At 42.3% G+C, this 27401-nt stretch overlaps 1 protein-coding gene across 1 annotated transcript; it reads left to right on the top strand.

The window, feature by feature from the left end:
• The first annotated feature begins 265 nt into the window (after positions 1–265).
• FBXO47 (F-box protein 47) lies at positions 266–26591 on the top strand. Its single transcript, XM_060255984.1, has 10 exons — positions 266–465; positions 1570–1740; positions 7619–7695; positions 9081–9158; positions 11958–12066; positions 14352–14528; positions 16019–16165; positions 20953–21095; positions 21624–21783; positions 26312–26591. The coding sequence occupies exons 1-10, from the start codon at positions 270–272 to the stop codon at positions 26416–26418; spliced, it is 1365 nt and encodes a 454-aa protein (XP_060111967.1). The 5' UTR covers positions 266–269; the 3' UTR covers positions 26419–26591.
• Positions 26592–27401: the final 810 nt, after the last annotated feature.

The raw sequence follows: 27401 nt of genomic DNA, 5'->3' as shown, positions 1-27401 counted from the left end.
CAAAAGAGTTTTAATTATGCATTGCAGTACAATTTAGCAAATTAGAGATATGGATATGGATGAGTATTTGATATGTTGTGTATTGTATTAACCAAATCTGTGTTCCATTTATTCATGTAGCAAGATATTAATTATGTTATGTTGTCCTTGCAGTCATGATTTATTTTATCTTTCCTGTGGATCTAATTTTCCTAATCTTTATGCCTTCTATATATTTTTACTGAGGCTAGATTTTTTGTTGCTTTCTTTCTTTCTTTCAGGCTAGATTTATGAGCCAAGGAAGAAAGATGACATCTCCTGTAAGAACCAACTACACCTTGATTCCCAACCAGAAATATCGACGTAGCTGCCGCCATTACAACAAATGTAATAATGTTCTGGACACAGATTCTCCATTTTCAACACTTGGGAATTTCAAAACACTTCCCTTGGAGATCTTTCAAATGGTTTTGGAATATCTTCCAGGTAAGAAGCGAAGAATGAGTGGCATGTCTGCTAAAGTAGTTCTTTCCCACCTGCCAAATATCATGCCACTTTAGGATGTTTACAGATGTATCTAAAAATGAAGTAAGGAGGCTGGGGAATGTTTTGGTCAAATGTATAATCTACTTCCATTGAAAACGGTCCTGTCACATGCCCATAGCCACAGTGGTGCAAAGGGGGTTAGGGCCCCATCAATCATTTGTCATGAGCCTGTTTGTGGGAAGGGTGGGGTATAAATCTATAAATAAATATCCCTCCAGTCAACACAAAGAATTGGTGTGAAATCTGTCACAAGTCTTTCAAATGTAAATTCTCTGTGTAAAAAAGGAAAGAATTGGGGTAAAAATGTGTGAATCCTGTCATAAATCTTCCAAATGTGAATTCTCTGTGCCATTGGCTAGAACAGAATTAGCACTTAGCAGGGCTCAAGAGACCTGATTTTAAAAGCCTGCAAGAGGGGAAGAATAAAATCATGTATGTGTGTGTGAGATCTAATTAGATTCCTCATGCTATTTGATTATATTCTTATGTACTATGTAATCCACCTTGAGTAAAAAAAAAAAGGTAAAGGTAGTCCCCTGGGCAAGCACCAGTCATTTCCGACTTTGGGGTGACGTTGCATCGCAACATTTTCACGGCAGACTTTTTATGGGGTGGTTTGCCATTGCCTTCCCCAGTCATCTATACTTTACCCCCAGCAAGCTGGGTACTCATTTTACCGACCTCGGAAGGATGGAAGGCTGAGTCAACCTTGAGCCGGCTACCTGAACCCTGCTTCCCCCAGGATTGAACTCAGGTCGTGAGCAGAGTTCAGACTGCATACTGCAGTTTTACCACTCTGCGCCATGGAGCTTTTACTGAGTCTCAAGTAGAAAACTGTAAATGAATATTAAAGCATAAATAAATAATAAAAATAAATAATAATAATGAGCTGACCACAACTGCACTTATTTGCTCCCCCATGCCCTGTAAAAATTTTCTGGTTATGGTCCTCACTTATCAGTTTGCAACAGAAGCTAGGACTAGGCAGCATTGAGAATAAAGGCTAACAGTTATTTGTTGTTGTTGTTCTCCCCTTTTATTCAGTGAAGGATATCAGCATGCTAAGCATGGTGTCAAAGACTATCAGCAGCCGCCTTATTAATTACATCTCAACTCCAACAGGAAGCAAAAGGCTTTTGCTGCAGGACTTTCACAATCCTGAGCTGTCTAGCAATAGGAAAGGACCATCTATGCTAGAGCACTACAGATCATTAGGTAAGGATTTCCCCATTTCTTTCATTTTGAGAGGCCAAAAAAACCCCACCAAAAACTCTCAAATCTGAACAAAGTGAAATTTTGTTATCTTTATTTTTTTTTAAACTAACCAGAGAGAGAGAGAGAGAGAGAGAGAGAACACATCTACAAAGTGCATCCTGTTAAAATAAACAGGAAACGATAATGGACATAGTGCTTCCTTATGGCACTAACTTTATGCCCCCACCAGCTCTTTAGTCTGGAACAGGCATCATTTATCCAATCTTTTTTTACAAAAAGAAAAAAAAATCTAGATGATGCAGTGATCAGTCTATTGCATTCTTGTGATTTTTCTGTGTTTCTGGGCCTGTGAATAGAATTGGTGTTTCAGGGTGAACAAAGGCCTGCATTTTTGGACCTGATTGGTGGCGGAAGGGAAAAAAAATACTCAAAACACAGTTTTACTAGCGGTCATTCATATCGGAACTGGAAAAAGTGCTGCTAATACTTTCTACAGCTACTTCAGCTTTATATTTTCCTCTGTTTCCTGTTGTTTTTACGCAAGTTAGGTTCTCCACTCTTCCCCTTCATTGAGCAGAGAGAGTGGACAGGGAGAACTTTTTTCACCCTCTCTCCAAATACTAGAACAGGGTCATCCAATTAAGTTGATGGACACTAGGGGTGCTTCCACACCCAGTAAATAACACACTTTCAATGCACTTTGCAACTGGATTTTACTCAGGGATGCCAAGTCCTACCTTGGCTTCGGTGGGGGATTCTTCTCATGTGTGCAAAGCATTCATAGCACAATAACATCACCTGGAAGTGACATTGCTCTGGGCACGTCATGCCATGGACACTCTAGGATTTGGGTAAAAACTCTAAGGTACTCTATGGCTGCGCTAGGATTTGGGTAAAAACTTCTGGGTGACATCACCACGCCAGGCACGTTGTGTGACTACAGAGCTCTTTGGGGACAGGTATTCCTCTGGTGGCCTGTTCTGTGCCAGCAGGTTGGGGGCCCTCAGACCAGGAGAATCCCCACCCCAGCAGGAGCTGGGAAGCCCTAATTTTATTGTGCAAAATGGCAAAATCCACTTGCACAAACTGTTGCTGAACTTTTAAACTGCATTATTCAGCATGTGTGAAGGTGCCCTAGATTTAGGATAGACAAAAGGAAATATATAACTAAAATGTGAAATTTACTCCTAGAGGATGTAGTAATGGCCATGGGATAGATGGCTTTAAAAGGGAGTTAGAGAGATTCATGGAGGATACGTCTGTCAGCCATAGTGACTGAAGAAAACCTCCAGCTGACCATTGACGTTGAAACTCTTAGGGACAAATTGGTTTCTTGCTGCGTCTCATAAATTGCTAAATTTGTGCAATCTGTTTTGATTCTTTGAATATGACATGATATGTGTTCAGATAAGTACATGCCCTGTCGCACAATCTTGTTCTAGTTCCTCCTTTAAATGCTTTCCAAACCCCACTACATTTCAAAATATATTTTCTGGGCCAGCATAGCTCCATCTTTCTTGCAGTAGCTTATTCATCTACCATCTCCAAACCATTTGTCTTTCACATTACTCACACACCGTATTCCTTCTAGTCAGGGCATGGTATTACCTTTGTCTTTACCTTTCACTTGCATCCTGTTGACCCTGCTTTTTTAGGAAAGGCAATTTCAAATGTTGAGGGTAATTTACAGGAATTCTATGTGTGTAGAGCTCCAGATACAACTCTGTGCTCCTTTTTCATTGCAACTCAGTTACATTATTATTTACCATGTTCCTGGTCCATGTGTTGTTATCTTTGTGTACTTGCAGACCTCAGATGAAACTGATTTGTATACTGACTACATCAGTATGCTTCATTTCCTTCAAGGAACTGTTCCAGTTTTATTCTTATAACAGCCCTGCGAGATAGGCTATGTGGATAAAGAGTGAACACACATGACCCTGCCTTATACTGAATCAGACAATTGGTCCATCAGTATCAATATTGTCTGCTGTGATTGACAGCAGCTTTCCAGGGTCTTAGCACCTGAGCCTTTTAAGAGGAGATGCCAAGGATTGAACCTGGGGCCTTCTGTATGCACGGCAGATGCTCTGCCACTGAGCCCCAGCCCAAAGGCTCGTTCTCTCTTTCAGAGTCTGGCACTCTATCCCACTATCTCTAGCCTTTCAGTTTCAGAGGCCGAACAATCTTCTGCATTTTTTTAACCTTTCTTTGTTGCTGCCACAAATATCTTTTGTATCCCCAGTGACAATGCACCCTCATCCTCCCTTGGTGACCCAGATCTTTGACGAGAAAAGAACCTTTCGCCAGTTAAGTTTCCACTGGCTAAAAGATATTTGTTTCCTAACACAAACAAGCTGTTCCAAATTCTACAACACCAGAAACCAATTCTGTTTCTCCCTCCCTATGTGCTATTTTACAAGAGTTTGGAACAATATTTCTTCTGACATGGCTTGGAGAAATGTCAGAAGCTCTTATTTCGATGATGGACAAGGGTAACTGGGGTTTTCCCCAGTGTATTTTCAAAATCTATTGCACTTCTTTTTAATGTGAGTATTTTTAGTGACTGTCATTCAGAAATTGACATAATCTTTCTTCCAAGGCTCCAGATGTTATTTACGTGATCTTTTAAATACACAACCATTTCCAATATGCTTTGATGCTCAAGTCTCAGAACAGAGAGCCAGTGCTGGCAGAAGTGTCAAAGGATTTCAGCTTTACAGACTGATGCATAAACCAATTAATCTGGAGGGCTTTAAGCTGATTTTGCCCAATTTGTCTTAAACACAAGCTTTCGCTTGAAGTAAATTGGGACAAATCAGTTTAGGATTTAAAAATATAAATCAATAAAACTTTATTTCATAACTGAAGGGTACTAGGTACCGCACAGAACATAGAAATGACGTCTTCGCTCAGAGAGTCTTAAATCTGTGTGAGAAGCAAGGGAAGGTGTGGCACAGATTTTTGCTGGGATAAGAGACTCAGGTGGCAGTGAAGGAGCAAGTTTAGGGTTTGAAAGGTCAGAGTATTATTTGATGAAGAAGTCTGTTTTACAGATGGAAAGAGAAAATAGTATAGTACTTTCTCTCCCCCCTGCCTTCAAGTTGCAGCCAGTTTATGGAAACCACATAGGGTTTTCAAGACAAGAGACAGGTGATTAGCATTGCCTGCCTTTGTGTAGCAACCATGGACTTCCTTGGTGATCTCCCATGAGAGCACTAACCAGGGCTAATTCTGCTTGGTTCCCAAGATCTGATAAGATCAGGCTAGCCTGGGCTATCCAGGTTAGGGTTTAATATAGGCTTCCCAAGCCTCCCGCCCTGGCGGGAGAATACTGGATTTTCAGCCTCTTTTCCCGCTTTCCATAACTCTGGAAGCGGGGGGAGGAGGGGGGAATGGCGCCAAGGAGCATTTGCGTCGTCCGGGGAGGAGGTGCTGAGCCTGGCAAGGGAATCTTGAGAAGGGAGGCTGGCTCGCCAGCGAGCGGGTGGAGGTGGCTGCCGAACGCAGGCGGGTCTTGACGGACTCCAATGCCCGATGCTTCTCCTCCTCCCTTCCCTTCCCACCCAGCCCCGTTGCAGCAGCCGTTCTTCCTTTTCGCAAGCTGCTTCCCGCGCCCAGTCAGCTGGCTGGGGGGGGGGGGGAGGAGAGAAGCCCCGCCTGCAAAGGACCATGTGCCTTTGCACCTCCGGAGGCTTGATTGTAAGGCTCCACTTTGGGATGGTGTGACTGCTGCTGTAAAGAAGCTGGCAGCAACTCATGAGTAGAAAGGCCAGTCCCTCGCTTCAGTTGCCAGAAAGGGGGGGGGGGAGGGAGGAGGAGAGGGAAACGTCTTCATTATTCCCTATGTGGAGATCAATTCTCATAGGGTATAATGGGGAATTAATCTGGAGGTTTTGGGGGCTCTGGGGGAGCTGTTTTTTGAGGTAGAGGCACCAAATTTTCAATATAGTATCTAGTGCCTCTCCCCAAAGTACCCTCCAAGTTTCAAAACGATTGGACCAGGGGGTCCAATTCTATGAGCCCCAAAAGAAGGTGCCCCTATTCTTTGTTATTTCCTATAGAAGGAAGACATTTTAAAAAGTGTGCTGTCCCTTTAAATGTGATGGCCAGAACTCTCTTGGAGTTCAATTATGCTTGTCACACCCTTGTTCTTGGCTCCGCCCCAATGTCTCCTGGCTCCACCCCCAAAGTCTCCTGGCTCCACCCCCAAAGTCCCCAGATATTTCTTGAATTGGACTTGGCAACCCTAGTTTAATACATATTAGGGATGGGCAAAAGACATATTATGACCTACTACTAGAACATGAGTTAGGTTATGATTGATCAGCTTCACACATTATGGAGTACACATGTCAGGTCTAGGTTCCCTACCCTGTGTTCATACAGTTAACGGTAACACATGACTTGCATGTTCCCCTTGGTTTCCATAGGTATGATGCCCTTCCATTAGACCTGCACCATTTTCCTGACTAGAAATGGGGAAGGAGGGGAATCCACAGGGGTTTTTTTTAAAGCAGGAACACACAGGAACGCAGTTCGGCTGGCTTGGTATTGGGGTGTGTGGCCTAATATGCAAATGAGTTCCTGCTGGGCTTTTTCTACAAAAAAGCCCTATGCAAAACAATGGTGATGTCAAATAGTGTGGCCTAATATGCAAATGAGTTCCTGCTTTTTCTACAAAAGAGGCCCTGGGAATCCACAAGTGTATACATGGGTTTTCTCAAGAAGCAAAATAGTAGGCCTCTAGGACTATTGTTGGCTGGAAAAAGTAGTTCAGAGTGGAAGTGTGAAGCCCCTCTCCATTTGACCCATAGAGCCAGATTAGACATGACAACGTCTTCATGGTGACCACAAGGAAACAGTCACATCAGTTATGTTGTGCAAGGAAATTGAGCAGAACCTGCAGTCACTTAAGTCTATTAAAAACACAGGGTAGTAGGGTTGCCAATCCCCAGGTGGGGGCAGGGGATCCTCTGGTTTGGAGGCCTTCCCCCCGCTTCAGGGTCATCAGAAAGTGGAGGGAGGGGAGGGAAATGTCTTCTGGGAACTCTATTATTCCCTATGGAGATTTATTCCCATAGAAAATCATGGAGAATTGATCTGCGGGTATCTGGGGCTCTGGGGGGGCTGTTTTTTGGGATAGAGGCACCAAATTTTCAGTCTAGCATCTAGTGCCTCTCCCCAAAATACCCCCCAAGTTTTAAAAATATTGGATCAGGAGGTCCAATTCTATGAGCCCCAAAAGAAGGTGCCCCTATCCTTCATTATTTCCTATGGAAGGAAGGAATTGAAAAGGTGTGCCGTCCCTTTAAATGTGATGGCCAGAACTCCCTTTGGAGTTCAATTATGCTTGTCACAGCCTTGATCTTGGCTCCACCCCTAATGTCTCTTGGCTCCACCCTTAAAGTCCCCAGATATTTCTTGAATTGGACTTGGCAACCCTACAGGGTAGGGATTCCAAACTCAGTCTCTGTGTATTCTGTCTTATGTGGGTCCTCAATGCCCAGTGCTTCTTGTCTTATATATAGGAAAGCCTAGTCTTCTAATATATGCCTAATGTGTACAGCAGGTAACTGTGCCCTCTGTGGGAGCCATTTTACATCTGGCTCCAGTTGATAAACTGCAGAGTTATAGGAAACAAAAAAAAAGGAGATTTTTCAAAGCCTGAAGTCTGCTCACCACCCCCCCCCTCCGTAACATATTATTTGGCAGCTCTAATTTGCTGCTTATAAGCAGTAGGCAGTCCAGCCCTAGCCCATTAAAATTAATTGGCTTCTTGCTTCTAAATCTACTCAAGATTGTAGCCTTAGGCAATCATATTCGGGATATTATATTTCAAAGGTTTCTGTATGCTTCCTCCCCTCCCTTTTCGCAGGCCTGTTACTAAAAAGGTGTACCTTACTACTCCCCACAAAGGAGAGACTGAAGTACATACACAAGATACTTTCAGAAGTAAGCATAATAATAGCACCATTCTTTTTAAGAGGGTTTGACAATATTTGCTTGTATCCATTAGCTATTTTCTGCCATCAGAAGCGCCATCCTGCCATTAGAGAAGGGGGGACAATTTCCACAGATTACTCCAACCAGTTCAGACCCTCACATTGTGTCTACTGGAGTGGGACCTGGAGCTCTCCCAGAATTACAGCTGATCTCCAGACTGCAGAGATCAGTTCCCTTGGAGGAAATGAGAGAATCAAGGAACAGAAGTCACATGAAATACAATAATATGACTGTGAATACTTATAGTGGTCAAATATTGTATGCTTTCATATAGAGTGCAGAAAATTATTACAAAAATAAATATCATGTAACCTACATGCCAATGTCTGTCTTTGTTATTACAGTCTCTCATCAAGATACACCAACTGTAAACAGAAGAATTTCAAATACACAGTCAGCAACTAAATAGTTTGCTGAAAAGAAGACGACTGTAGATTTATACCTTGCCCTTCTCTCTAAATCAGAGACTCAGAGCGGCTTACAATCTCCTATATCTTCTTCCCCAACAACAGACACCCTGTGAGGTGGGTGGGGCTGAGAGGGCTCTCCCAGAAGCTGCCCTTTCAAGGACAAGTCCTGCGATAGCTATGACTAACCGAACGCCATTACAGCAGGTGCAAGTGGAGGCGTGGGGAATCAAACCGGGTTCTCCCAGATAAGAGTCTGCACACTTAACCACTACACCAAAAGCTAAAACTCATTCTCTAGAAAGTTTGCTAACATATAATAGTAACTCTCATTCCTGAGATAGAGTGCAATATAAAATACAATACATATTGAATAAATATATTCAATACCAGTAAAAATTTGACCAATATTTAGTAAGTATTCAGTTATATTATTGTAGTTTTGTGACCCTTGGAGGAACTGGCAGCTTCAGAGGGTGGACTCTGTGGTATTACCATATATCCCACTAAGGTCCCTCCCCTCTTCAAATCCCACTTTCCCTGGACTCCACCCCAAATCTCCCAGAACTTTCCAACTTTAACCCTGGTGCAGAGTTGTTGTTGGGTTTTTTTTGGGGGGGGGAGGCTTCATTGGGAGGTGGAGTTGGGAAAATGCCACTCCATGAGCTCTGCTTGTGATTCCCGCTGGGTACAAGCTTTTGTCTGCTGCTGGTTTTTAAAGTTTATTGTTATGGAACTTGATTTTAATAGTGACTTTTATATTGTAACATTAGAACTTGACTCATAAAGTTTTAAAATTTTAAGAGTGCAGTATATAGATACGTTAAAGAAACAAGCAAACAATAATAATTGAATATGTGAGGACTGTAATTGCATTGCACTGCCTAAAGTATATTTGTGAAGTAAACTTGTATTTCATCTTTATAGATTTCCTGCTTTAAACTTAGTGGCTGCTCAGATCCTTTGCATTGTTCAGGACTACAGTGTTATGGAGTGTTTTTACAGGTAAAGCATGCTTTTCAGGAGAAAATGGGACAAGCATTGTTATTGCTATAAATGAAAATGAAGTTTCTCTTCTCATAAGTCTGGCAGCACTTCTGAAGCAAGGACAGCCTATATTTTTCAGGGCTTGTTTTCCACATCTTTTGTGACTTTTTCTTTGTCATCACAGATTAGATGAGATGGTCAGGTAGTTATATCTGAGCTTTTAGCTTTAGTTCCTAGCTCTTAGACCTAGTTCTTGGGGTTCATAACTCATGTTTCTCTGGTAACATGGAGCTACTTGTAGGGAAGAACTGGTAGGAAGGGATGCTTGACCTTCCCCTGTGTGCTTATTCTTTGTAAATGCCCCCCAGCTTTTGTATTGTTGTTGTTATTATTTCCTCTCAATTAAGGCTCCAAGATCAGAAATCAAATAGTAAAACAATCAAACTGAAAATAACGAGGAAAGGTGCATTTGCAAGGAAGAATCAGTAACTATCCCATTGACTTAAGTTTGAGTTCAGTGGCACCTTTAAGACCCTTTAATTCTGAGTATAAGCAGGGTTTTTTATCTAGAGAAAGCCCAGCAGGAACTCATTTGCATATTAGGCCACACTCTCTGGTGTCAGCATTGTTTCACATAGAGGCTTTTTGTGGGAAAAGCCCAGCAGGGATCATTTGTGTACTTGCAGTTCCAAGCCAGCCAGAACTGCGTTCCTGTACATTCTCGCTCAAAAAAAGCCCTGAGTATAAGCTTTTGTGTGCATGCACTAACTGAAGAAGTATGCACGTGAAAGCTGATACTCAGAATTAAATGTTGTTGGTCTTAAGGGTGCCACTGGACTCAAACTTTGTCCTGTTGCTTCAGACCAACATGGCTGCCCACCTGAATCTACCCCCATGACAATTGAAGCTCTCTCTTGCAAATGCCCCTATCCCGAATGTTTGCATATATTTGCTGGGATAATGGATTGGATCCAATGGCTCCCTTCCTTTAACTAAGGAAAGTTCCATTGAAAGGAAGCTATATTCACACTGATCTTTTTCCTTGTATGAGTTCATCATGCCTCATCTGTTTTGGGGAACATCAGTGCTTCATGGGTTTCTCCTTAGAGTCAGATGAAAGTCTTATACAGATCTGCACACTTGAAAATCCTTAGCCAATAAAAAACGTACAGCTGGAGTCCAGGTGAAGGAGGAAGGGGGAAAAAAACATTTATTTCAATAACTGGAGAGCAGAGCTAGACCATAGCCAGCATTATCAAGCTGCTCTGAAATATTTCAAAGTGGTTACATTCTTATATACCCTTGATGACACACTGGCACATGTTATCATATACATGTACTAATTGGCTGCAACATTCTGTCTAATTTAATTGCGAGAGCCTGGCATTAGTCCATTGGTTGAACACTGTGGTGAAGCAAGAAATTCATTATGCATGCTTCTACCTTGACCAGATAAATCCAATTTGGGCTATAAGAACCCTCTACTTCTCTTTTGTTACCTAGAAACACTGCAGAAATGCAGTAATACATAGTTCAAGGTTAGATAAGACTGGTAGGTTGGTACTCTCCCGTCTTTTTTTCTTCTTTTCAGTCGGGCCTAGCTCTCTAGTCGGGCCTTAAGGATGTTACTGAAGCATGCTTGTGGCCTTCCCAACTCAAGCTGTGTCCCACAAAAAGAAGCCATCCTTCTGTCCAGCTCAAAGAAGGCTGCAGATGATGGATCCATGTGAACATTCCTTGTTATAAGCTGCCTCAACCATATACATTTTCTTTAAAAATATATAACCCACAGCCAAATTTGTCCCACAGCCAGTCCACGGAGCTGGTAGAGATAGGCTCCACACCCTTCACTAGGCCTTCAATGAGCTTTTCTGTTGACAGCTGAGCCACAGTAGAGATCTTTTTCCTCAGCTCTGCTGGAATTAAAAAACAGGCAAGGGGGGAATGGCTGAACCAAGGAGGCCCAACATGATTGTTGTCACACTGGCATTTCTGTACCAACACAATGGAGGAAAAGGGAGAGGGGCTGGTGGGAGGCAAAGTCCACAGCAGCTGGCACAGGGATGGGATGTACAGATGCCATCCCCACTTGCTCCCATGCCACTCGCTCCAGCTTTGATAGCAGGGGTGCGTTTTGCACCACCATATGGATGTGGCCAAAGACTATTTTCATGGAGGAAGGAACCCTTCTTTGATATAACGTTACCTACTTTCCCCTTCCTTACTAATGCATGTTGGATGCAAAAGTTCCCATAGCAACCATGAGGTTTTTCTATCACTCGTGCACTGTTCATTCCATGCTTCCAAGGTGGGGGGGGGCATGTTCCAATTGCAACCATAGCACAGATGGAGAAGGGGATTCAGCCTTTTCCCCACCCTGTATTATTTTCATGAACTGAAATGGCCTTATGGACTTGCTATTTGTGCCGCTGGGAAACTTACATGTAATGAATACGACACATAAATGCAGCAAATAGCAACTCCCCAGGGCCCTTCCAGTTTGCAAAAATAGCACAAGGGTGGAAGGCAAAAGTTCCCTCACATGTACTGTGGTAGCAATCAGAATACAGCCACCATGTATCTGGGAGCTGGTACATATTGTACCATGTGAATGGGTCCTCCAAACTGTCCCCTGCAGTTTCAGTGAAGAGTTTCTTCTATCGCTTTACACTTTCCTATGTTGATGAAGTTTTGCTATAATTTCCCCCCCTACTTCTCAGGTTTTTAGGAAACGGTGCAGAAAATACTGCATACTTCGTAATGAAACATGATGGTTTCTGCATTTACATTGGCTTGCTTTTTCTGTACTGTTTTCAGACCTTAACGGCAGGTTGGGATGAACTAGAATGTCACCGAGTTTACAACTTCCTTTGTGAGCTGAGCAACTTACCCAGGAGAGTGCAGACAGCTGTCAGCAGCAAACCTGGTAAATGTTCCCAGAGTCGATGATGATGATGATGATTAGAACAAAGTAAGAGTCATATGGCACCTTTATGACCAACAAAGTTTTATTCAGAACGTAAGCTTTTGTGTGCTCTAAGTACACTTCATCAGACGAGGAATCAGGTACAGTGAGCAGAGCTACATATAGTTGGTAGGCAGTGGTTTAGAATGCAAAATGGTACAAATTTAAGATCCAATGACAGAATAGTAAAATCAACAAATTGAGCAAACCTTTGATCAGGGTAGCATGAGCGTGAGAAACCAATAAAATAGTAACATGTTGAATTGAGAGAATGTCTGTTAATCACTCTATTGTTATAAGCCTGGGCCAAAAAGAGGGCATTTCTTTCTCAGAAGTTTTTCCCATCCAACTAATTTAACTTTTAACATGAAACATACATATAGTTTGCCATTAGAAGAAAAATACATTAAAATATAGTGGAAGATGGGTTTAGTATATATAATGAGATAAACAGCAAATATCCCTATTCCAGTATGTCAATACAGCTAAAAGAGAAATACATTGGATGTTTATTATTATTTATTAAATTTATGAATCGCCTCATCCCAGCCAATGCCAGGCTCTAGGTGATGTACAACAAAAAGTTCACATAAAATCAATAAAACCAGTAATTTAATAGATCCAAGTTGTCAGTCGTGTTGGTCTGAAGTAGTAGAACAAAATAGGAGTCAAGTTGCACCTTTAAGACAAACATAGTTTTATTCAGAACGTAAGCTTTCGTGTGCTCCAAGCACACTTCATCAGACGAGGAATCAGGTATAGTGAGCAGGGCTATATATAGCTGGTAGGCAGTGGTTTAGAATGCAAAATGGTACAAATGTAAGATCCAATGACAAAATAGTAAAATTAACAAATTGAGCAAACCTTTGATCTGGGTGGCATGAGCGTGCGAAACAAATTTAACAGTAATATGTCAAAATGTGAGAATGTCTGTCAATCACTCTATATAAGCCTGGGTCAAAAAGAGGGCATTACTTTCTCAGAAGTTTTTCAGTGAGAGTATAGTTATACATCCACAGTATTCCAATGCAGATAGATCCAAGTAGTCAGCCATGTTGGTCTGAAGTAGTAGAACAAAATAGGAGTTAAGTTGCACCTTTAAGACCAACTTAGTTTTATTCAGAACGTAAGCTTTCATGTGCTCTCTAAACACACTTCATCAGACGAGGAATCCGGTACAGTGAGCAAAGCCACACATAGCTGGTAGTCAGTGGCTCAGAATGCAAAATGGTACAAATTTAAGATTCAGTGACAGAATAGTAAAGTTAACAAATTGAGCAAACCTTTGATCTGAGTAGCATGAGCATGCAAAAGCAATAAAACAGTAATATGTCAAAATGTGAGAATGTCTGTTAATGACTATATTGTATTAAGCCTGGGTCAAAAGGAAGGTACATTCTCACATTTTGACATATCACTGTTTTTTAAAAGAACCAAGTACTTCTTTTTGTCCAGCCTGAACTATTGCCAAACAACAACTTAAGTGGATGCTCCCAAGTTCTAATATTATGGAGGGAGAAAAAGTTGTCTCTACCCACCTTCTCCACCCCATGCATAATTTTGTAAACCTCTACCATGTCCCCATAAAGCCCTTGGAGGGCACATATATAACCAGAGCTGCATGAACTTCATTGTTGCCAGTGGAACACCGGATCAAATTCAAGGTTTTGGTGCTTACCTTTAAAGCCCTTAAATTCAGGGACCCACATATCTTCATGTCCACCTCTCCCAATATGTCCCTGTGCATTAAGATCAGCAGACAAAAAGTTCTGGTGGTCCCTGGCCCAAAAGATATCTGGCTGGCTTTAACTAGGGCCAGGGCCTTTTCTGCCCTGGCCCCAACCTGGCAGAACTCTCTGCCGAGTGACTTCCATGTCCTATATGATTTATTAAAGTTTAAAAGGGCATGTAAGGCAGAGGTGTTCTACCAGGTCTTTGGTTGAGGGCAGTGATGGTTTTTACATCTGTCTGGCACACAGACACACACCACGACTTGTTTCATAAAATGTTCATTGTTTCTGAATGCTTAAATGTTGTATTTTTATTGTTTTAACTTATTTTTTGTTGTACATTTTGTTGCATTAAATTGTGAAGCACCCTGAGCCTCATGTAAGTGAGAAAGGGCAGTCAAAAATAAAAATAAATAAATAAATAAAAGTGGGTGCTAATTTTATGTCATTTCCCTTCATGAAAAGGTCCAGATTTTCTCCTTTCTGATTTCTGCATCTTGTTATGATTTGTCCTAGGAAGTGCACGAAAACTGGAGCTGAGGATAAGGATATTTTGCCGCAGTGTCTTGTTAAACCCCTGCGTCCATCCAAGTGATTCGGCATTTTGGCTGACACGTATTTTAAAACCATGGCCAATGGTCAATCAAGCCCGGCTACTATATATAATTTTTGGGCCTGCCTCTAATCTGGATGGTAAGCACTAGCAGCTTTATTCAAGCATAGGCAAATGTTATGAGAAATCTGGTAACATCTGATGATCAACATTTATAGGAAAATGTGCAGAATTACATTATTCTTGTTGAATAAATTGCCATTGTAGTAAGGCTGCAGGTGGGACTGTAGGAGTTCTCCTGGAATTACAACTGATCTCCAGACTACAGAGATCAGCTTCTGTGGAGCCCGTGGGAGTTTACAAGGTTAGAGTCTATGGTTTGTCATAGAGGCTGGGAGAAACAGAAGTCCTAAAGAGACATCATGTCTCTGCTGAGCTCCCTCCCCTATCAAGCTCCACCCACTTCAGACACTGCTTCCAAATCTGCAGGAATTTCCCAAGGGCGCAAGATGGTGATGGATAAACAGCTTCATCCAGCTGCTCCTCTGGTTTAAGTTTTTAATAGTATTTTAACAGAATTTCCCAACTTGGAATTGGCAACCCTACATTGTAAAATGTGGGTTTTCTATGGGGCAATAAAGAGAGGTCTCCAGTCCCAGTTTTTCTTTCCATGCTGCAGTAAACAGTGCTTCAAATTGGTTTGTGTTTGCATCCTTGGGTCGTAAAGCACACAGTGTGATTAATGACCCCTGGTATCCAAGGAAGAAATCAGATCACACAAACTTTTTCTTCCTCAGGCAATTAAGAAGTTGTTTGACAGCTTTTCAATAGCTCACAGTGAGGAAGGCTTGATTCATTCCCCACCAATTTCACCTCTCTCTCTCTCTCATTATTTCATATTTGTTACTACTTATACTTTTGATTCCTCTTGCAATAACTCTAGGTATCTAAGTGGAAAACTTCTGAGAGAGTGGTGCCCTCTTTATGACCCAGGCTTATATGGTGGGGTGATTGACAGACATTCTCCCATTTTGACATATTGCTGTTTTATTGCTTTCTCATACATGCCACCCAGATCAAAGATTTGCTCAATTTATTAATTTTACTGTTCTGTCATTGGATCTTAAACTTGTACCATTTTGCATTCTAAACAACTGCCTAACAGCTATATGTAGCTCTGCCCACTGTACCTGATTCTTCGTCTGATGAAGTGTGCTTGGAGCACACGAAAGTTTATGTTCTGAATAAAACTTTGTTGCTCTTAAAGGTGCACTGGACTCCTACTTTGTTCTACTACTTCAGACCAACACAGCTGCCCACTTGGATCTATCTAGGTATCTTATAGCAGTGTTTCTCACTATGGTACAGAGAGGTCTTGTGACACTATGGAAAGTTTATTTCAGCATCAAGTACGAAAGACTCAGGCCACAAATCCTCACAGATGGACTCCTCCTATCCGTTTTGATGGGAAACCGACAAAAATCACCCTCCCCCCCAAGCAGTGAGGTCCTGTCCCTTGAACCTGTGGGGGTTGTTAACAAAATTTTCTGTCTTGTTCTTTGGAGAATGGAAAGGAGGTAATGTTAAATTTTATCTCTCATCTGTGGCTCTTGTGCTTCTTGTACTTCAGGGCATGTCGTCTGGCAGAAAATGACTGAAAGTTCAACTGGTGAGACCAGTTTAAAAGGGCTAGCAGATGCTATTAAATTACTTTACAACCCAGAAGCAAAAGAGTGGACAGCTGATGATGTCATCAGTCTAGTAGATGAACTTGCAGGTACAGCACTGCCTCTCTTTCACAAATTTAGCAATGCTTATTTTTTTAACTGTTTTTTATAACCTTATACCAGGGGTGGCCAAACTTGCTTATCGTAAGAACCACATAGAATAAACATCAGATGTTCGAGAGCTGCAAGACATGACAGCTGGAAGGAGGAAGGAAGGAAAATAGATGGAGGAGGGAGAGAGAGGTGGAAAGAAAGCAACTTTAACTTCAAATGCATTGTCCAAGCTGCCACCAGGCTTGGCTTGGAGAAGTTACTTAAAAAGACAAATGCCTTCTCCAAGCTGGCTGACAGGGTAGCAAGGGCTTCAAGAGCCACACAATATGTGTGAAAGAGCCACATGTGGCTCCCGAGCCTCAGTTTGGCCACCCCTGCCTTATACTAATATCAGTTTTCACTTTAACCATCTGTTAATCAGTTTGGAAATCTGACCTCTCTCACTAGCCAGTATTTGTATCTGCTAATTCTGTTGATTTATGGTGGGACTCATGCCTGACCTTTCTACATCAGCTCCTCCTTATTTCCCCTTCTATTGAGATTTACACTTGAAAGATTCATGGTGTAATTCACTCCAAGGCTTGACTCTTCTCCCTGCTTCCCCATAAGATTTCCCAGCACTGTTCCCCTTCACATGCCTGAAGAAGTGAGCATGACTTACAAAAGTTCATATTGAAATAAATGTTGTTAGTCTTTAAGGACATTCGTTTTATTTTTCTACAAAATATTAACTCGTATTCTCCTATATGGCAGTCCTACTATGCAAGAGTCCACATTTCACTACAGAGCACGTAAAAATTCACACTTGCATTATTTACTTGCTCTTCTCTGTGGACTGTGAAAATCTAGAAGCAGACTCCAACATGAACTCAATTTCTGTCTTAGACCATGTATAGTTTTCTGGGAAAATAAAGCTAGGGCAGGACTACATTGTGCAGGGTGTTGAACTAAATTACCTTGGAGGTCCCTTCCAACTCTATGAGTTTATGATTCTCTAAAAACATATACCTGAGAGTTTAAAGTTGGGATCCTGCCAGCTTTTTCAACTCAATCTCATTCAATTATCCTCTTTACTACAGCTTTTGCATATGCAGGTCCCAGGATTCCCAGTGTAGCCCTTTGGGGTCCCTTGCTCCTTTTTTCACCAGCAGACAATTTGATTGGCTCCAACCCTATCAGGGCAAGGTTACTCCAGCCTAAACACATTGAAACCAGTGGATTTAGATTGGTGTAACTCTGCATAGGATTGCATTGTAAGTAAAGGTAAAAAGGTAGCCCCCCCCCCCCCCCCGTGCAAGCACCAGTCATTTCCAACTCCGGGGTGACATCACATCAAGTTTTCACAACAGACTTTTTTTAATGGGGTGGTTTGCTATTGCCTTCCCCAGTCATCTACGCTTTCCCCCCAGCAAGCTGGGTGCTCATTTTACTTTAGCCTTTATTGAATTTGGAAAACTTTATGCTGCCTCTCCAGGGAACTTTTGCCCGAGGCAGCTTACAAATTAAAACATAAACATGAAAAGTTATTAATTAAAAATAATATTATCAAGACTGAGGAACCAGTTACTTCATCTAGGTGGGCTACAAGCCAGTCACAATTCAAAATGAGCCTGTGCTAAGTGGGCTGGCCAGCCATTCTCTACAAATGAACATGCAAAGTCCTCTGACATTTATATCTCATCGGCATGCTTCCAAAGGTCATTTATTTCAAAGATCTATTGCATATTGCAGGAATATCACAGGCCTGCACTTCTGTATATCGCTGAGACATTCTGGAAACATAAGCATAAGGAATATGCAGTCTGCTGGGTGTCACTACTGCACAGACTATTAGTTTAATCTTTGTATTAATGCAAATAATTCCAACCAGTGGCATTCAAGCTCCATTACTCCATGCAGCACTATGAATGTTTTTAAACAGTTTGTCCTTTCACAACATTCAGTAGCTCATCGTTGCGCCTCAAATCCTGCAACTTCAGTCCTCCATTGTGAGGCATTTCTTCTTCTCAGTGGGTGCTACAGTTGCCAACTTTAGGCTGGAGAATTCCTGAAGATTTGTGTGTGAAGTCTGGGAGAGGCAAGGTTTGGGGAGGGGGAGAAGCTCAGTAGGGTTTTAAACCATATAATCCATCCTCCAAAACAGCCATTTTCTCCAGGGGAACTGGTCTCTGAAGCCTATGGGAGATCTGAGGCTCCACCTGCAAGTTTGCAACCCTAGTGGGCCCCCCCCACCGCCCTGCATTGTGAAAGAGTCCATAGGATGCCTTCTGCTGGTAGGAATACCAGCCTACAGGTGTGAACAACAACAACAAAGAGGAGAGTCACAGACAAGGGGCAAAGCAACAATACAACACCGTGGCTGATCAAAAAATGCCACAGATGTAATTAAACAAAACTGTTATCGTGTCTTATAAATAAACTTATACAAAGGTGCAATAAGCGGGGGTCGTTTTGTAGAAAATGCATTGTAAACCACTTCAACTGAAGTGAAGAAGCAGACTCTATATTTTGAAATAAATAAATATCTATGACATTTTAAACTTGCAAGTTTTTCTGGGTTTCTGTGCCCAGTCCCCTCCTAAAGCCAGCTGCTCAGGACTTCTTTCCTTACCATCTCACAACACCTGCACCTTTCCTACCACCTTTCTCCTCCATCACAGTTTCTGTGTTTTCTCCATTCTTCTCCCATCTCCTCATTCCACTCCTCACTAATCTCCTTTGATTGTTAAGCACCATTTTGGATTGCTAGGGTTAACCCAAGATGCCATCTGACCATTTTCCCCACACCTAGATTTACCAACTCCAGGTTGGGAAATATTTGGAGATTTGGAGGGCAGAGTTTGAGAGGGGAGAGACCTCAGCAGACTACAATTAGGGTTGCCAAATCCAACTCAAGAAATATCTGGGGACTTTGGGGGTGGAGCCAGGAGACATTGGGGGTGGAGCCTGCAGCAAGGGTGTAACAAGCATAATAGAACTCGAAAGGGAGTTCTGGCCATCACATTTCATAGGACTGCACACCTTTTAAACACCTTCCCTTCATTTGGAAATAATAAAGGATAAGGGCACCTTCTTTTAGGGCTTATAGAATTGGTCCCTCTGGTCTAATCTTTTTGAAACTTGGGGGGTGTTTTGAGGAGAGGCACTGGATGCTATGCTACAAATTTGGTGCCTCTACCTCAAAAAAAAGCCCGCCCCCCAGAGCTCCAGATACCCACGGATCAATTCTCCATTATACCCTATGGGAATCGGTCTCCATAGGGAATAATGGAGTGCCCAGCAGACATTTCCCTCCCCCCTGCTTTCTGATGACCCGGAAGCGGGGGAAGGGCCTCCAAACTGGGGAATCCCCTGCCCCCACCTGGGGATTGGCAACCCTAGGTACAATGCCATAGAGTTCACCCAGCAAAGCATCTATTTTCTCCAAGGGAACTGATCTTTGAGATCAGTTGAATTCCAGGAGAGCTCCAGGTCCCACCTGGTGGTTGGCAGCCCTACCCCCACCTCCTATGACTATGCAGGAGTCACTGTTTTGAGTATTTGTACCTTCCTAGTTTAAAAAAATGGGGTATTCTTCTGCAAATTGATAGATTTAAACATAGTAAATTGTGTGTGTGTGTAAAGTGCCATCAGGTCGCAGCAACCAACTCATGGTGACCCCAGCAAGGGGCTTTCAAGTTAAGTGAGAAGTAGAAGTGTTTGGCCATTGCCTTCCTCTGAACAGCGTTCCTTGGTAGTCTCCCCTCCAAGTACTGACCCCGCTTAGCTGCCAAGATCTGACCCTGCCACTAGGCAAACTTGGCGACTGCCTAGGGTACCGGCCTTCTGGGGGTGCTGAACTGGGCACCCTCACCACATGACTCAGTAAAGGAGGTCTCCCATGCAAATATTTGCAGAGTTGGCTCTTCTCAGCTTCTGAGATCTGACAAGAGCAGGCTTGCCTGGGCTATCCAGGTCAGGGAGGAATTTTAAGTTTTGTGCTTTTCATTTTCCCCACAATTCATCTTTTTGAAAATTGGTTATCAATGCGGGCGTCAAGTTCCCAGTATCCATTCAATAAAGATGACTCTCCATGGAATTAGATAAGCATGTATTGTAATGATCTGGATACCGGATAGTGACTTGTTGCCAAGCAGTGTCAAAAGTAATACACAATGGTAGAGGTTCAGATTATATACCCTTGCAGTGATGTCTGAACTTAGGGCGTGAAGACAGTTCAAATTTAGTGGCTACAGGTCATTAACACACATAGCTTTCACCTAAACATCCAAGGGAATGAGCACCAACCTTGGTTCGAAGATATCTCCCATCTCCTAGAAGGCTAAATGGGTTAACTTGTCATGCACGGAGCAGGCATTGTTACTCACACATTCCACATTCTACATCAAAAGAGAAAGAAGAAACACAGCAACAGAGATAACAGGAAGAGGACTTGACAGTAGGAGCGCCAGAAGTTAGCTTTGCCTAGAGTGCCAGATAGTCTAGGGCCTGCTGTCAAAATCGAGCTATACTATTCTGCCTTCCTTCCCTATATATAGTAAATTTTAGGCAGCAGTTTGGGTTTTTTTTTACAAAATTAAGTTACCATTTGAATTATAAGAAATGTTATTGCTTTGCTGATGACATATTCGTTGGCTAGCATTCCGTTGCCTGTATATTTTACTGTGTTTCACTGATGTTTTATTGGAGTTATTTGAAAGGCAGCGAACCAGTTTCAAAATACATATGTAATTAACACATATTGCATTCTTACAGGAAAAAAACTTTCTGTATTTTCTTATAGTAGTTCCCCAGGAATGGCTTCTGGAAAACAGTGCCAGGCTCCTTATCCTGTGTGGAAACAATATCTGCTTCACTTTTATGGCTAGCAAAGCTGTGAATGGCAGAGCCATTGAATTGGCAAGGCTAGTGGTTTTCCTGGCTTTGGTGAGTAGTAATAAGCAATAGTTTTTTTATTAGTGTCTTCTTCCAGGCAATGCAGAACAGAAATGTTACTCTGTAATTATTTGCTGTTATGAAATGCAGCTTCTGAGGCTGTGATGCAAATCCTGGAGCAAAGTTGTACCCTTGTAAGTCCGTTGAAGTCACTGGGCTTAGACGGATGAACAGTAGACTTGCCATTTGCAGATTTGTAATTTAATTTATCTACTCAAGCAGTGTTGTTTCTGGCCTGCAATTATTCCCCTACCATGCCATCATTGTTCTTATGACATTGTTAAAGTTGATGGGAAATGTGGTTGTTGTGGGACAGGAATTCTTTTAGATTGCTGCAATTTGGGCAAGAATGAGTAAGAAAGCTGGCTGGATCCAACATTATTTTGTACTTTTTACCCCACTGTTCCATTTATGTTTTATAGCTTTGGGGGGAAGGTGAGGGGGAGCAAAGATATGTAACTACTCTTCCCCACCCTCAGGGAAACTTTGCTTTACAGATATTTCCTGCTTCTGTGCCAGGTGTGTGAGAAGGACCTGTATTGCATGGACTGGGCTGTAAAAATGATGCAGAGAGTCTGCAAGGTTTTCAATACCTCGAGTGAAAGGAATAACTTCTTACAAAGTGTAGAGAATGCCTTTGCTCACATCATCATGGATGCCTTGCAGTCAGTGATATATGGTAAGAAATACAGTAGCAGAAGTGCTTGCCCCAACAGTTGCCTTGATCTTGATTGTCTGGCTTTAATGGTTTATCCTTTTTCTCTTAAAAGTGATGAGTGCCAACAGGTCTATTTAGATACAGCACTCCTTAAACATCTTATCTAGAGGTTTGTTGTCAATCATTTTGCAATTCAGGCAACAGAACATGCACAGAGAACATTTTCTGTACCACAAGCATACATATCTGGAACACAAACATACACATTTGGAAATATAAAGCAGGATTTCCAGCTCAGAAGACATTACTTCTAAGCAGTTGTATTCTACAGGCTGAATATCACAGGTACAAGTGTTCCCCCTTTAAAAAAAAAAGTGAATTACTGCCTCAGGAAGCTGGAATCTTGAGCAGAGTGGGGTAGGTACTGCTAAGATTTCTTCTTAGGATTAAGGTTGCCAAATGCCTTGAGAAGAAAATGACCTGTCTCTTTCTTTTGCCATCAAGTCATAGCCAATATATAGTGACCCCATAGGATTTTTGAGGCAAGAGACCTTCAGAGGTGGTTTGCCATTACTTGCCTCTGCATAGTGACCTTGGTATACCGTGATATTCGGCCATCCAAATACTGACCAGGGCTGACCTTGCTTAGTGTCTGTGATCTGATTAGATCAGTCTAGCTCTGGACACTCCCATCAGGGCCCTACACTTTTAATGGGATGCAACCCTGATGCTTAATGTGTGGAAACAGGCAGCTGAAACTTCATGGAATTGAGGTGAAGAAAAAATAGTATCCCACAACAGCCCCTGGAAAATAACTTTCCCATGGGATGTTATTAACCAGGTGATGTTATTTACCTCCATGGGATGTTATTTACCAAGTGACGTTTCCACACATTAAAAAGGGTAAAGGTAGTCCTCTGTACAAGCACCAGTTGTTTCTGACTCTGGGGTGACATCATATCATGACATTTTCATGGCAGACTTTTTAATGAGGTGGTTTGCCATTGCCTTCCCCAGTCATCTACACTTTCCCCCAGCAAACTGGGTATTCATTTTACTGACATCGGAAGGATGGAAGGCTGAGTCAACCTTGAGCCAGCTACCTGAACTCAGCTTGCACTGGGATCAAACTTAGGTCATGAGCAGAGCTTGGACTGCAATACTGCAGCTTATCCCTCTACTTACACTTATCACATTAGAAGAAGAATTGCAGATTTATACCCCATCCTTCTCTCTGAATCAGAGCAGCTTACAATCTCCTTTATCTTCTCCCCCCACAACAGACACCCTGTGAGGTGAGTGGGGCTGAGAAGGTTCTCACAGCAGCTTCCCTTTCAAGGACAACCTCTGCAATAGCTATGGCTAACCCAAGGCCATTCCAGCAGGTGCAAGTGGAGGAGTGGAGAATCAAACCCAGTTCTCCCAGATCAGAGTCCACACACTTAACCACTACACCAAACTGGCTCTCTTAAGCATCTGTTATAGGGTTGCCAGCCTCCAGGTGGGGCCTGGAGTTCTCCCAGAATTATCTTAATCTCCAGACTACCAAGATCACTTGTCCTGTAGGTAATGGCAGCTGTGGAGGGTGGACCCTGTGACATCACATTCCAACGCAACTCCTTTCCCAGTCACTACCCTGATATCTCCAAGAATTTCCCAAGTTAGAGACGGCAACCCTGTTTATTAAAGGTAGACAACATTTTTCTCGAAGCTGCTCGCAACCCTAAGATGGTTTTCCACTCAATGATTTTCTCCCAAGACCTATTTCTTTTCCCCGTAAGAAGAAAGGTAGAATGGGATTTCAGTTTTGATTGGGGGGTGAGAATGGATGAAAGATTAAGCAGGGCCCAGCTTCTGCTGCTTTTCTGTTCTTAGCTGCAGCTTCCACAATGCTGTTTTTCACTAAAAATAATAATAAAAATAATAATAAACCACTGGGGGGGGGGGAAACATCCAACTTTGTGTAAAATGTCATTTGGCTTTAAGAGTCTCTCTCCTTTGAGACATTAACTCATGCAAAGGGGGTGAGTATGACATCTTTCATTTCACTGTCTGTTTAGTGAACTTTTATTTTAAAACAGCATGACTTTTTTCATTTAAGAAAAGTAATATTCCAGTAGATGTAGGAAATGATTTATTTCTGCATAACACAGGTCCCAACATGTTTTGACAGAATGTCAAGACTATTCCTCAGGGGCATTGTTTAAGAATTCCTCTTTTAGCTCACTAGGAAAGGAGCTACCAACACCTCCCTCACTTCCTGTACTGGCATCATTCTAGACCCATGTTATGTTTAACACAAACTACATTTCATTTACCAAATTGAATTTGGAATTCCTCTTGAATGAAACTACATTTCATTTGAAATGAAACTACATTTCATTTACCAAATTGAATTTGGAATTTCTCTTTTTCTTTCAAAGATTTGTGGTGTTAACATCTTGTGTGTCCTTTACAACAAATTCATCATTAAAATTACATATTGTGTGGAATCCAACCTACTTTTCCACTGGTGGAAAGAGTAACAGGGGTCTCCCCAAAAGGCTATTCTGGGAATTCATGAGACCCTCATGGACAAAATCTTAAGTGGGACAGGAGCTATAAAGAGAACAGTTGGTGGAGATTGAGTAAAGAAACTGGCTAGATCCAGCCCACTGAATCTTGCATTTCTTCCTACATTCCAGTAAGAATGCAGTTCTGAATTTGAATTCCTGGGAATCAAAATAAGCGTCTCAAAAAAGAAGTCTTGATTTGAATTCACCCCAGTGAATGTCTAGAGTATTATAGACAACATTACTTATAAATTTGCAACTTTCTAAATGTCATGCTTCACACTGCAGAGAGCAAAAAGAAATAAAAATTTAATGTGTGCTCGCAAATTGCTACGAGTGGCCCATCCCATGTGACTCCATTTGATGCGCTGCTTAATCTTTTGATGATCATGTGCCATGCATACTGATATCATATACCTGTCTCTTGACTGCTTCACCTTCCAACTTTATTTTGTAATAACTTCTATCTGCCCTGACCTGGATAGTCCAGGCTAGTTCAGTCTTGTCAAATCTCAAAAACTAAGCAGGGTTGGCCCTGGCTAATATTTGGATGGGAGACCTCCAAGGAATACCAGGGTTGTGACATGGAAGCAGCCAGGGCTTTTTTTGTAGCAGGAACTCCTTTGCATATTAGGCCACACACCCCTGCTGTAGCCAACCCTCCAAGAGCTTACAGGGCTCTTCTTACAGGGCCTACTGTAAGCTGCAGGAGGATTGGCTACATCAGGGGTGTGGCCTAATATGCAAAGGAATTCCTGCTACAAAAAAAGCCCTGGAGGCAGCTACCTCTAAGCATTTCTTGCACTGAAAATACTACATGATTGGCGTAAGTCAGCAGCCGCTATCTTACCATCCCATCCCTGTCCTCCTTCTGTTCGTAGACATCTTAGGGTAGCACTCTGCACATCTAAGAGAGTGGACTCTGGCCGACAAAAGTCTATACCACAATAAACAGGCAGACATGGTGACAGGCAGACATATACTTCACCATATTTTGATGGTGAAGGCAGCATGTGTGGAGATGAGGCTTCAGCTCCCATCAGTGACCTGTTTTAGCATTTCTGGAGCCTTGGGCAAAAGTCCATGATGGAGCCCCAGAATCACTCCCCATTACCACTGGGGCCAAGCAAGGGGTGGCCTGAGCCCCAGACAAGATGAGCACAAGCAGCTGTTGCTGCCAGTGGCCAGCCCAAGCCCTGAATGGGGTGGGTGCCAGCAGTTATGGGAGCATTCTTTTTCTTCCCCCCCGGTCTGGGGGGCAGAGCTGTGGGTATTTGGGCCCCCCCCAGCTTAGGATAAGAACCCTGTGGTGTAAAGTGGTATAGCTGCAGTACTTCAGTCTGAGCTTTCTGCTCATAACCTGAGTCTGATCCTGGAGAAAGCTGGGTTCAGGTAGCCAGCTCAAGGTTGACAGCTTTCCATCCTTCCGAGGTTGGTAAAATGAGTACCCACCTTGCTGGGGGGGGGGGAGTGTAGATGACTGGGGAAGGCAATGGCAAACCACCCTGTAAAAAGTCTGCTGTGAAAACATTGTGATGCAATGTCACCCCAGAGTTGGAAACAACTGGTGCTTGCACAGGGGACTGACTACCTTTACAGCTTAGGATCCAGGACAGTGCCCCAGTTGCCTGTTGGCTAAGAACACCCATGGCACCACATACACAAATTTTGCAAACTGAGATGACACCAGGGAGCTGCTGCTTGCTTTACTGGTAAACTTATACGTAACAGTGGGGCTACATGTAAGTTTACAGACAGAGCAAACAACGGCTTCTGAGGACCGTTTCAGGCTTGCCAAAAGAATTCTAGGATGCGGAAGGCCAAAGCCCTGTCTCCAGGTGGCCCCCAAATGGCAAGGATTAAACCTGAGGGCTTCTATATCAAAGTATGTGCTCAGCCTCTCCCACGGAGCCATTTTAAGGACAAGCTGTGCGCAGATTTCAAACAGCTCTTCATTTTCTTAAAAAAGAACAAACGTTCTTGTTTATTTTGCTTAGGGGAGCATGATGAAGACCGCAGCTTTCTGTACCTGTTTCATCTGGTGAATGCACAAGCCAATTTCCATAAGGAAATCCTTTATATGACAATGAATAACAAGACATAAAAAAAATCTTCAGGTCACAAGATTTTTGGAGCACACCCCATCAAGTGCAATTAAACAAACAACTTTTTCTTGTTTCCCTTAATATGGGTGGCTGCCAGTATCCTCACCCATCTTCCAAATTCATTTGTATTTTAGTATGCAAGAACAAATGCATTGTAGTTGCAAGATAATTCTTTTTGGAAGCTAGTGAAGGCTTGTTTTAAAAGACTGATATATTTATTCACATATTGATAATATATACATATTTATATGTTGGAAAACTCATTGTAATTTCGGTGGTGGATAGGGTATAGAAATAACTTTTGTGGAAAGCAGTTGTTGTGTGTAGAAACTACAGATGTGAACTGTAAAAAGAGCTGTGTAAATTTATACACATTTTTTTCCAGATGGTTGCAGCTGTTTCCCATGTTACTTTGTAAAGTCAGTCACTCTCTTGAATAACTCACCTCAAAATAAAGCACAAGATGGTTTTATAGACATGCCTGTTTCTGGGATGATGCTAAAACGCTGCTTAAACTATCCCTATCTCACATTTTTAGCATGTGCAGCTCTTTGGGGGATTTAGTTAGAAATGTAATTATGAAACACCTCCAACATAATTTGACACGTGGGAGCAAAGTAGACATTCTGGTGGTGGATCTGTTTTTAAGAGCTGGGTGGCTACAAAATTAGAACAATTGAAGGGGAAAATATAAAGCACTGTGTGGGCAGGGAGAAGGAGGGAACTGAACTCCCTCCTAGCCACTCTTTCTTCTGAAAGTACCTTTTTGCCCCAGCTGTTCTCCAACACTGTAAGTAATCCCCATGGGCTGGGAGGGAAGATGGCCTTGGGGTGTGTACGTTCCCTTCTGTCCTGCTGCCTGCTCATGCTCCTCTAAAATTTGAATTTGGCCCAAGCGGTAACATCTGGTTTATGCTTTGTGAAAATGCTCATCTTTTAACACTTAGCAGGAAGAAGATAATGGATTTATACCCTGCCCTTC

This window comes from Heteronotia binoei, chromosome 15, assembly GCF_032191835.1.
Source record: "Heteronotia binoei isolate CCM8104 ecotype False Entrance Well chromosome 15, APGP_CSIRO_Hbin_v1, whole genome shotgun sequence".
Lineage (NCBI taxonomy): Eukaryota > Metazoa > Chordata > Lepidosauria > Squamata > Gekkonidae > Heteronotia > Heteronotia binoei.
The sequence above is the reverse complement of the archived record's forward strand: the minus strand, read 5'-3'. Positions and strand labels throughout refer to the sequence as shown.